Source organism: Centroberyx gerrardi, chromosome 5, assembly GCF_048128805.1.
Source record: "Centroberyx gerrardi isolate f3 chromosome 5, fCenGer3.hap1.cur.20231027, whole genome shotgun sequence".
Classification (NCBI taxonomy): Eukaryota; Metazoa; Chordata; class Actinopteri; order Beryciformes; family Berycidae; genus Centroberyx; species Centroberyx gerrardi.
In genome coordinates this window covers 10,499,188-10,512,242 of record NC_136001.1, presented here as the reverse complement: position 1 = coordinate 10,512,242, position 13,055 = coordinate 10,499,188, and the positions used below count along the sequence as shown (strand labels likewise).

At 40.8% G+C, this 13,055-nt stretch overlaps 1 protein-coding gene across 2 annotated transcripts in view; it reads right to left on the bottom strand.

The window, feature by feature from the left end:
* The window catches only part of igsf21a (immunoglobin superfamily, member 21a), a 185,470-nt gene that overhangs the window by 56,482 nt on the left and 115,933 nt on the right, over positions 1-13,055 (bottom strand). For both annotated transcript variants that reach the window (XM_071921007.2, XM_071921008.2), the window contains exon 4: positions 10,981-11,099. In XM_071921007.2, the coding sequence (XP_071777108.1) occupies positions 10,981-11,099 (119 nt within the window). The remainder of the gene's footprint in view (positions 1-10,980; positions 11,100-13,055) is intronic.

The window sequence follows — 13,055 nt, the reverse complement described above, 5'->3', positions numbered from 1 at the left end:
GCAGCAGAGTCTGTGTAGTTCAGTTCTCCACGGCATGGGAGCAGCCTCCTTGCAGCTGAAGCACAGAGCAGCGCAGTGAAAATGTCAAAAGAAGAGATGGATTGTGTGGCTACATTTCCATAAAGAGTCTAGTTTGTCCTCTTTGTCGCGAAGCTGCTATGAGCATATCAGCTATAAGGAAGCTGTTCCCGTGACGCAGAGAACTGAACACACTCCGCTCCCCCATCTATAACTCAACACATCACATCACAAAGTCACAGTCACTCGCACACACATTGTACAGCTGTGTGATGTGTGTATAGTTTTGGAGTCAAGGGTATTGAGAGTAACATAATAAGTGTGGTATGGTATGAACATATTTTTCATTCATTCTATTTTGATAGCAGAATTTCAGTCAATTCAGTTACAGAGTTAGACAGAAGACAGGCAGTTGAAGTATGTCATACATAAGAATATGTTGTCATATATATGCAATTCTCTTGTGAATGGTTTTCATCTAAAGGAAGCTCCTCATGGAACATTCATTCATTTTTCCATACCCGCTTAGTCCTATTCAGCGTAATGGGGAGCTGGAGCCTATCCCAGCATGCATTGGGGGGAAGGCACAGGCAGGGAAACACACTGGACAAGTCACCAGTCCATCACAGGGCTAACACACATAGACAGACAAATACACTCACACTCTCATTCACACTTATGGACAATTTAGAGTCTCCAATCCACCTGACTTACATGACTTTGAACTCCACACAGAAAGAATATGGGATCCCAGGACCTTCTTGCTGTGTCAGTGCGAACCAGTGAGTGAACCAATTATTGCTAAAAATATTGTAGACTAGAGCTCCAATTAGTGGTTAATTCCTGAAATAAAGCAGGATGATCAGACTGGCATATGGCTGTACAGAATATGTCACATTTCACAAGCTTTCAGTTTCATTTCTATATTTATCAAACTCTCAGTTCTGTTGTCTGCAACTTTGAAATATCTTAATAGGTTCAATCCACCTCACTGAAATTATTTTTAGAATACTTTTTTTTAAATCAGTAATTAAGGCAACGGCACTTCCCTCTTAAGACTGAAACTGAAACTGAAATTTGGAATAGACTTTTGCCCATGTACCTAAAGTTACTAGGTTCTACTGTATACAGTAACACAGTGATTTTCAACCTTTTTCATATCAAGGACCCCTAATTTAGTCCACATTAGGGCCACGGACCCCCATTTGATAAGATTTTGTCTCAAAACCCAAATCTGAGAATATTTGTATTGTTAGATATGATTTCGTTCCATGACTATCTATGTTGTAGGTAGAGAGATAACAGTGAAAGTATGATCAAAATAGTCATTCTTCTACATTCTCTAATTGTGTTAACTTCTTGTAAATGAAGTAATGGTGAAGTTTAACAATTCATCAATTTGCTGGGGACCCCCTGGAACCCCTTCAAGGACCCCTGGTGGTCCCCGGACCCCACGTTGAGAACCACTGCAGATCTGTCCATTCCAGCCTGGCTCTATCAGTCCAGACATACTGGCACGTCTTTTCCATTTAGGCAATTAAAGCAGACCAGCCTACCCACCACTAACTTCATGGACTCCAATGTGAAAAAATAAGGGTCACCAAAATAATATGAATTTCTCATTGCATTTTTTCCTTTTAGCTCCCCATCCTCTGATTTACATTCAAGTTTAGAGAAATGGGCCACTGAGAAGAAATCCATTCGATCCATGCCCATAGGCAGCTTTCAGGGGCTCCTAAACCTGTATTTCTTCTATCCCCATAAATTTATCGCCTGTCTCACAGTCTTTTGTGCGGCAGCAAAGATGAGTGTCAAATCTCTGAGAGCTAAGACCACAGTGAAAGGTACTCAGCAGCTCCGCAAATGTCTGTCACTATTCACCCTTCAACTGTGGCACTGGAAAGGTCAGCCAAACCAAATGACATTCACAAAACTCTTGATATCAGGGAGATGCTAAGACCCAAAATGAGTTGAGAAAGAGAAAAATATTACAAGAGCAAGATCTTTCCAGAACATGAGAAATAGGCAAGACTAAATTCCATGGCAGTCTAATTGGAATGACAGGGGAAAAGGAAACATGAGCAGCACGACTTTACAGTTTCACAAAAAATAATAGATAACACATGACAATGTGTAGAAAGCAGTCACAGTCATAGTCACACTACACCTCCAAACAGAGGTATACTTCTTGAAGGCTTTACACCGCATTGTGCATCAGATTTGGCTTCCAAAATGTATCAATCCAAACTCAATGAATTGAAAATTTCATTATTTTTTCTTGTCAATATATTGTTGTTAAATTGGTTGTGATGACAAAGTCTACAATAAAATGAAAACCGTAGCACAAGTGATCTGCTTTCTGTTTTTATCCGGTGTAATGTAGGAGTTCCTGGGCTTAATATCATGTGAGATCCCTTTTGGTATACTGGTGAGCTGTGCATCAAAACAGTTATGAGACGAGGGGACATAATGAAATATTTTGATGGAAAGCCGTACACCGGGGATAGTGTAAGTGCAAATACTTACAGAAAATTCCACACACATTAACTTTAAATGTTACGAAAGACAAGCAAACAGGCTATAAATGACAGATGATAGCCCATTTAAATGCATTTCCCTGAAGTCAGACCAGGACTTATGGTCACATTGGGCTGTGCTAAAAATAAATGGAAGCATATACTGAAGGGTTGGAAGGATATTAGAGACTAGGGATCTATTCTGACACAGTTCATCCTGCCTGCTATTGCATTTCCCGCTACGTGCCCGGCTGTGTTTTTGTTGACCTTTTTCTGATTTCTTCTGTCCCCGAGTTAGTCTGTGCAGGTATTAATTGAATAAAGTCCTGCGCATAACACCCCTAAGTGAATAAGTCACTTCATTTACAGAAGAAAAGATAACATTTTTTGATAAGTTACACTTTTGTCAAACTTGCTCAAAAGCCTGTGAAGCCAGGAACTATTTTTAGAGGGATCAGTGCGGAGGAAAGGAGACTTATCAAGCAAGGTGATACGGAGGTAAAAGGTAGAGAGACAAAGAGGTTCTCTCATCCTTTGGTACAATCAGCGGCGTGTCTCTGGGGAGGGGGAGCTGTTTCTCCTCTGTCGCCTCCTCAGTCATCCATGCTCAAAAGGAGGGACCTTGGTGGGGAGCAGAGCGCAGCAAGTGATGAAGACATCCTTAGCGAGGGGAGTGAAGGGAGTGAGGGAGACTGCACCGCGAGGAATGAAGCCCACACTTCACAGCGTACAGAGAACCACGGGGAGACGTCAAGGGAGGCACCGTGTTCAATATCAGACACGCAGCGTCTCAGGATGAAGGCGGGAACGCTACCCAAGAAAACAATAAAGGGCTGCATCATGAAAGACATCACAAGGTTATTCTAAAGTGATGGCTTTAAAGACTGGTGGAGCTATTTGAAGATGTGTACTTCCGTGTTTTAGAATGATGCTTTGAGAAAAAAAAAACAAATTTTGCTGATTTGCTGAAAGTTACTTCTCGTCAAAAACAGTGTCTCCGTGTAGCTGACAACTCTACAACTTTGCGCTTATATACGCGTAACGTCCTTGACTTACATACATACATCGAAAAATAAAGGTGCGAACTAGAATCGAAAATGGTTCTTCGGAGTGATGCCACAGAAGAACCATTTCTGGTTCCACAAAGAACCTTTAAGAACCATTGTTGTACTCCTTTGCTTAGATTGACTGCATAGACTGCATTGTGTTTTTGTTTATCTGCCCTTGTATAGCCTCATTTGCAATTGCACAAGAATTAAAAACCTTTTAACATCCCAAACAACCATATATGTTTCTTTGGGATATTAAAAGGTTCTTGAAAGGTCCTTTGTGGATCCAGAAATGGTCCTTCTATGGAATCACCATTTTGCGCTCCAGTTCACACCTTTACTTTTTCTGTGTGCACTGCAGTATAGTATGTTAGTGGAGATGTACTGTACAGCGGAGAATGTTCTTTGCAGTCGTCGCTCTGCCATGACTGGGATTATGGGGGAGGGGACATCCTACATGATTAACGCTAGACAGTTTGAAGATGATGTGTCCTACAGGGTTTAATAAACATCCCTCGGTCTCACACAGAGCAAAGTGATATTTATTCGTTGCAGCAGCCTCGTGTACTTAGCCCAGCCCTAATTTGTGCTCTTTAACAATAGTGCCATATGGCGATGGAAACAGCAGGGTCTACTCTGGACATGCCTACACATAAAATGCGAAGTGAAGTGAACCATTAACGTGCCTGCAGGGTCCCTCATCTTTAAGTGGATGCAGTGAGAAGAGGCACAATGTATACTGTGCTTAGTATAGTGATTTATCCTCTTTGGTTTTAATACTAGGTAACTAATACCATAATATGGTAGTTGTGTCCATTGAAATAAGTTCATAATGCTGGTTTATATGCCCCATATATAAATATCTGCTTGTGCCAAAAATATGCAGATATGTGGCACTGGCTTGTCACAATAGCTCCTTACCCATGGTCACACCCAAAGAATGAGTACCAGAGCGTCATTCCACTAATCCACAGCCAACTCTTCAGCTGGGCTTACGTGAAGCTTTATTCGTGCCCATGACCAGAGTTTTTGGCTACTTCATACCCAATGGACTTGGTGTGGAAGCCAAGCGAGGATTTGAAGCGATCAGTGGGGATTCATGGTCACTTTTACTATGATAATCTATACTGCTGTATGGTGCTAATTAATCAGTGTCCAGAAATAGCCCACATACTGTGAATCAGGTCCTGTTAGATATCTCCCACCAAAATACTGCCTCCTGGAGCCTTTCAGTGGCTTGCTGGGTGAGATCTCTAGGTATCAAAGCAGGCTTTCTCATAAGGCTATAGGAGTTTTAAGCACCAACTGGCTGGTCATTAGCCTTGGCAAACATTGGCTGCTCTGTTGGAGAACTGGTGAGTGTCAACTGGATGATGCACTTCGTAGGAGCTGGAGGGTAAAAAGGGCTTGTCTCTAATGTAGGCACAATATGAGTTTCCTTTAAGAGTAAATTAAATATATTTGAAAATCTTATGGTTGCATGTTTATGACAGCTAAAACTAATTGGAAACAAGATCACAGCAACACATCTCATTGTTTCTCTACTCAAGGTTCAAAATTCTGCTTAACAAATTAATGAAATATGCAGCACTTCACTGGGTACTGAAAAAAACATTAATAATGTCAAATCAACAGAAGCCAGACATTTTTCTGACATTTCTTAACTTCAGGGAAAATAGAGGGAAGAAAAAAGCAGGCGCAAATTCTTTAGCATAGTCTAAGTGATGTGCAGACTACTAGTTCAATGTTGGAGAGAGAAATCCTTGAGGAAGTCAATGGGTTGTTTATTTTTGCCCCAATTATCACCCCAGGGTTTAGCTCAAAGACAGCCATTTAATAATTCATCTACTCTTTGAATTCATTTCATTCTTTTCTTTTTTTTCTTCAATGGGCTCCGAGCCAACGCGTTCTAATGGTTCTATAAGCTGCTCCCAGTCAACAATAGTGAATGGTGGGGGGTCACACAATGTCTCTTAAAAAGAAGGAACTGCTTGTATCTAGACAAAACGATCTCAGCGGAGAGTCTGTGCAGTTAATTATGCACCAAACCAAAAAAAGAAAGGCTTAGTCTGTTAGACTAAGTACTGAGGCTTATTCCATGTGGACGAGCGTTGATGCAACTGCCTTGTCACAAAATGAAACAGAGCTTGTTGTTGCCTTTCGCATGAAACATTTTTGCACAGAATCAATTGAAGAGATTGCGATGCTGATGGCATACTGTAGGGCACAGAGTATGATGAGCAGGAAGGTGACATGGAGGATAAATGAGAGAGTAATGGAGAATCATATCAAGGACTCTTGAACAAGCCCCCACGGTGACCTCAGGCATGCTAAAGCACCACATGACAAACACTTCAGAATACATCTGATGAGCCTGGCAAAATTGGCATCCTTTCTGAGAACTGAGAATTAGGCCATTGTGTTTGAATCACTCTATGTGTCGATTCTGGCCAAGTGGCTCTCTTCACTTCCCGAACAAGTACAGGACACAGAGGGAACAGCCGCTCCACAGCAATCAATCAAACCCCACCACCCAAACAACCCTCTCCACACACATACACACTCACACACAGACATTCACACAAAATCCCTAAACTCTGCCAACTACACCAAACTGCTGTGTCTGCAGGCGTTGCTGTGTTTGGGCTTGGCTCGTACGCCATTAATCCCACTCGTTTATAAACGAGCGGCTAAATATACACAGCGCTTAATTAAAGTTGGGCATCCATTATTGAAGCGAATCCCAGTTTTATGGGATGAGAAGGTAATTAGTCCCTCTACACCTTAGCGCTCATCTCTGTTTCTGGGGTTATAAATACCAGCCCTGCTGGCTCATGAAGGGTATCCTTTAAATTACATCCTCACACTTTACAAAAGGTTAGAACAAAGGATTTCTGGGATTACGTGACATGACGTTTAAACACATCGGGTGTTGTCTGAGATGCTCTTCATCTAGAAGGTGAGTCGCAACCCAACAGTCATCTGATAGAGACACATTAAACTGCAGCAGGACAACAACCTTGGTTGTCTTCACGTGGGTTTTCGGAGCTGGATGATCGTAGAGTCAGTATGCACAGTTCAACCAGGCGCTAGCTTCTCAAGGTCAGGCTCAATTCTGAGGAGACAAATAACCTCGTAATCTTCGGAATGTCGCTCAGGAATCACTTCGGGTAATAACAAATAATGACCCTTTTTCTACCATTGGGAAAAGAGGTATTGATTTTCTCATTCAGCAAAGCCTGGAAATATGACCTTTGTATTTGCTTTACAGGGATGGATATGCCATTGTTTGCAAAGTGAAATATCTGTTTTATGTGATTGGCAATGGGTCTCAAGTCTGCATCCCAGGTGTGGAAATCACAATATATTGGACCAATTATACTGTAATAACATCACACATTTGGGGCAAAAAATGTCTGCTAACTGAACAGTCATTTTGCTTAGTCCACTTAAGGCATTCTATACTTCACACGCAATTAGGAATTAAACGCTCCACAAAAGATTTTAATTCAATATGACTTGGCAGAAGTGTCATAACTAAAGATCTAGCGGGTGCCCCAGGATTCTGTGATTACCATTTCAAAACCTAGCTCTTAATTGATTTAATCATTTGCTCAAGTGAACTAGTGCACTCCAGTTATTTCAAGGTCACTTGTATTGATTTTGAAATGACCCTGATTGCAGGTAAATTGTAGTGACACACTATCTTTCCAGTTAATAAGTGGCGAGCAGAGTTGGAAATCAGCCAAGGACAACTAATGGTGTTATTATTGTTGAGTAGACTCTTTGATCAATCTTTTTCAATACTTTTAAATCTTTTAAAGTTATTGTAAGTTTTAGAGTAATGAGTATCAAACAATTTGTCACTGTCAAAAAATTCAAGGCAAGTACCCTCAGTCTAAATTGATATCTGTGAAAGTAAAGCACATCTTGTTGAGTAAATAATATTCTGTCCTCTTTCTCCCTCTGTTGGCAAAGCAATAGCTGTCAACGGTAAGCAAAGTGGGCGCAGTGGTAGCTATGAATATGAATATGCACTAAGTCTGGCTTATTGGAGTATTACCCAGATTAACAATGTGACTATGTTGTCGTCAGCTGTGTCGCTCATAATGTGTAACCTCATGATTACAAGCCGTACCCCATCACCAGTTGAAAATCCACTGGATCACATCTCTGATATATGAAGTCTAAACATGGAAACATGTTAATCATGTGAACCTTTCTGGTCTCAGTATCAGAACTTGATCTGAACTTTTAATGCAGAACCTGTCAGTTTAGATGTTGCAGGAAACTGAGCTCCAGATCAAACCCAAGTATCAAGCAGATTTTTGCAATGGAGTGTCAACATAAATAATTATATGGTGATATATTAATAATTACTTTCACATGCATACAACACTATAACAGCTCATCCAGTTTAAGGAATCAGTGTAGCTTACACAGTACATAGCAAAGTATCCTGGCTATCACTATATCTAAGGTATCTTATTCATGTTTCTCATTATCAGGATGCAAGCTGTTCACATGTCAACAGGCTATGATATTAACACCAAATTAAAATAAATTAATCGATTAATAAAACTAAATACTTAAATATTTCCAATTAAATTGTGATATTGCATGCTTGTAACTGTCGAGAGCATCCCACATGTGACACTTTTGGCTGAAAAAGTCAGAAATAAGTAATGATTTTATTGCCTGATTTACTTAAAAATTGGTCATCATAGTATTAACAATCCCCTAGGTGAGAGATTCTTCAAGCCTTCAGGCCTAATCAAGTCAACATATGCTCATGCAGTGCAAGATGAAAGCAAAGACATTTCAAACTTTCCCGAGAGTGAAGGACAGTAGCTGCGGTACCAAGAGTTCAGGGTTTAGCCTTCCGAAACTGAATGATTGAATTTCTTGGCAGGGGATTCATTAAAATGATAATTCTTATTTATGAAGCCCTTTAAAAAATTAAAATACTCTCCATGTACGGCTTCCTATTAATTAACTTTTTTTTCTCTCATTTTTCTTTCTTTCTCCTCTCCTCTTTTTTCTTTACTTCCCAGTGAACTTGGCACACTAATAGGTTATGAATAATTCTGTTTCAGTTTAGACGGCAATTAGCCACAATGCCAGAGGCCATTCTTCTGCCTCTCTAGTGGAGTGGTGATTTAAGACCCAGCTGAGTTAGGGTGCTCCAACTATCTCCTGGCTACATCATTCACCGCATCGCCGCCAATGCTGAAACAAGAAACGGTTAACTGGGTAAATCCCTTCCCATTGATAAAGTCCCTTTCACTGACGTCAGCGCGGGGAAACTACTCGAGCTGTGCCCCGTTTTGAGACGTTTGCATGGGATTTTTGTCATCAAACAGACCGGAACAGCGGCAGGTCAGGGGCATACTTAAAGGGAATCACTTCGAAAAAGGAATGTCCAAGTTAAGAGAAAAAAAAAAAGAAAGAATGAAAGAAAGAAAGATAAAAACCATAGGCAGTTCTTAGAGGCACAAAATGTGCTAATGGAGTAATAATGTCACACAGTGGCTCTCTCTGGTGTTCCACTGAAAAATTCCACTATTGCTAATTAGCCATAGAACCACACGGAGAACAGTATGCCTTTGCTGCTGGAATTGATACATCAGAGGGAAGCAAAGCAGCTGTCGTTAGGGAGACTTAAATCCAATAATTACAGCACAGATTGAGCAATAGGCTACAGGCACAGACCCTCCCCTAGTCAGTGAGTGAAATATTATGGTAGCTCAATGAATAATGGTAATAGCTGTTGTAACACAGAGACAATATGTTGTGAAATGGATGAAAGGATGCTCAGATACATCAGTGGCAAGTCCAGTCTTTTGGCTGCTTTGACACTAGTGTTGAGTACAAATAAGTTAGACAGATAGATAGATAGATAGATAGATAGATAGATATTTGAGAAAGTGACCCTCAATTTACCTCAACCAATCATTTTTTCTCCACCAGGCATGAAGCAGAGCAAAAGATTATAATAGCGCCAGTAACATAACCAAGTCATTTTACTTGGTTACAAGTAAAATGTTACAAATGTTAAAAGGTTACAAATACACAAGAATAAAGCAGGAAAACCGTATTCTCTAACAAACGAAGGTGTTTTGTGGCATGTCTTCGTAAATCCTGAAAAGCTAGAAGGCACCTGGAGAGCGCAACCCTCCGCCAACGCTGAGCAATTCTCCAACTTGCTGTGACACCCACAGACATCATTCCTACCAGTTAAATTTTAAAGTTACATTGATTTATTGACCCTGGAAACATTTGGAATCAAGTCTCTATCTCTGTTAGTTTCATAGTTATGGCTAAAAAACAATAATCATCTAATGGCAGAAATCCCAGATCACTGCCAAAATGTAATCAATTGTTCCCTGGCCCAAGGCCGATCTGTCTAGCCAATATCATGGAAATCTGTTCAGAAATTCTTGAGATATTCTGCTGACGGACGGACAGACAAAGAAACTCACTAAGGGGGTGAAAAAAAAAAAAAAAAAGATCACATGGAAAATCACACGCTTGTAATAGGCCTTTGCTATTCATTGAGTGAGACTGATTAATCCACTAGCTGCCTGTCTCCTGCAGTACCACAGTTTTCTCCTCTCACGCTGAATGGCTTTTACAACTGTTTTTACACACTCCCTCCACATGCAACAGAGAGGGTTTGATAGGTGTGTGTAGGTGTGAGACAGCGGATCATTGGTGTGAGAAAGGTCCGCTGAATGAAACATTATTTTTATCCCAGCCAGCACAACACCAGTGTGCTGGAGTCTTTCCCGTTTCGCCGCAGCAGACAAAGATGAGAGATGACAGAGCGGAGCACAGATGGAGAGAGTGCGCAGGTGATAGTGCGCACCGACTTAAATGTGGCAGGTTGGCCTTGAGGTGCGAGAGACTATCCCGTAACCAAAAGGTCACAGGTCAGATCCCCGCAACAGCCAACATGTCCATCCACATTCCTTGAGCAAGACTCTGAAGCTCCACCTGCTCACTCATTGTGCGTCGCTCTAGATATGAGCATCAGCTTCAGCCGCAATGAAATGAAAAATTACATCTTTACCTTTTTAGCTAATTTTCAAGATCATAACACTTATTTAACAATAAATGCAAAAAATATATATATTTTTTTTATTTCTTGCATCTTTAAATCCAAATCCCTATTGTTACTTTCAGGAAAAGAGTGTATTATTAGTGATTCATAGCGTACCAGTAGGCATACATAAAACTTCCAATCAATAATACTCACAGCTTTTTTAACAATCCCCTCTCCGCCCCTCGCATCATATAAACAGGAAACACCTTGAATTATGGAAGCAAGACACCCTCGAAATGCTGTTTCCTTGTGACTTTAAAATGTAGATGGAAGTGCCGTAAGTTGTACTCACACATAACAGTAAGAAAAACATTCCCTGACGCCAGCACCACCTTCTCCCTCGTTGCCCGATCGTAGATGCCCACGTGGCATTCATACGGCCCGTTGTCTGAGATCCGCACCTCCGGGAGCCTGTAAAAAACACAAGATTTCAGATTTCATTTATTTAGCCTTTTACAGGAATTTGCTTTGCATGTAAGAGCATTGAGTCAGACATTTACAGACATTTCACAAAGATAGCATTTAAGACAGATGGCATCAAACAACATACAAAAAATACACAACAGGAATGACAGTGTGACATTTCAACATACAGATAAGCTCAAAAAAAGAGCTCACAAGTTAATACAAACCTTTGCAATCCAGGAACATTGACAATACGATGCACCAAGTAAACATTGGAGTAACAAACACATTAGTGAGCAAATAAACAATGATGTTCATAGATATATGGAGTTAAAAATAACTTTTTTTTCCCACAGCGCAAGACGTGGACATCAGGAGCCAAATTCAGGTCAGTGAGTCATCACTCTTATCACCAAGTGTCACTCCCTCACCTTGTATTGAGTGATGCTTGCTTGCCCGGTGTTACACTCTTGCTAATGTGTGTAAGCTTTGAGGCTGCAGTGGCTAATCTACGCCTGACAAAAATTCTGTATTGCCGGTGAATATTACAAGTATACTGTGCTGGAAAAGCAGTTTTGCCTAACAGCTGTGGAATTTATTAAGTTTGGGCATTTTGGCAAAAAGGCTGCTATGCTATGATAGTGAAAGACAGCTAACCTACTGAAGCATAGCAATATAGTAGAGTGGATCTGTTCTTCTTGATAATACATTGGGTTAATGATGTGGTTATCCTGATTACTTGTTGAGTTGGTAAGCAATGTGTTGCAAGGCACTCTCAGCAGCTAATGCAGGCCAAAAATACTACACATAGCAGAAATGTGCATTTACAAAACCTCTATCTATGTTAAAATACATCCATTTTAAAAAGAAAATCATTAGCTAAAATTCATCATTCAGTATCTCTAAAATCTAAAGGATCCAGTCTGTAAAGGAATTATCATTTTATCAACCAAGGACTTAAGTCACCTACTAGCTTTATTTGTTTTGTGCAACCATTTTGTAAGATATGGTAAGATGTTACTTTAAATGGTGGATACCTCATTTTCAAAACTTGCTAGAAAGGCTTTTGCACACCTATAATATAATAACAGGTGTGTGGGAAAGGCACAGGCAGATCTCTAGATGAATGAAGTCCCGCACACTGTCCTCACTTACAGAGAAGATTATTAATGATACAATGTTTCGGTCATCCACCCTTCATCAGAGATACCATCAGCGATACTTCATTCATCTAGGATACCTCATTTTGAAATGGAACTCTCTATACGGGGCTCCTTCAGGTCACACCACACCACAGATTAGCATGATAGCAATTTCGCTCAATAGCCAATAAGGTCTACATGGCCATAATTAGATGTCATCGCTGCTACATCATTTATATTGCCACAATGTCAAATACATCTACAGTCATCTTACAGCAACCCCCATTCTTCCCCAGACCAAATCCGCTGCAGGTCTGCAGAGAAACAACAGCCGGCAATTATTCAGCCCGCGATAGCAGATGACCACAATATGAGCATTTTTGAAAGAACTAGGGAGCGCAATCTGTATTCCACACTCGGCTAATGTGTCAACAGTGATAATCAAAGTGAGACACCACCAGTCGCATTTAGCCCCTGTGATTTATTCCCACAAAACGGGAACAATTGTCCTTGCCGCCCGGGTGTTTCAGATGGGGACCTCTGTTGGAACAGTGGCAGGGCACTCACAGCAGCCGGGCTCTAATGAGTTCAGTAGTGTGTGTGCGTGTCTGTGTCTATGTCTGTGTGTGTTTGTGTTTGTGTGTGTGTGTGTGTCTGTATGGAGAGGAGAGGAGATCACTCTTTTGGAGAGCAGTCAACTCTGTGAGCCAGCAAACACCTTTCCCACTCCATTCCATATATATATTGAAGATCACTACTTTCTGTTTGGAAAGGGTCCAGGCGACCGGGAGTTCTGATGCTGACCGACAGAGCAACACAG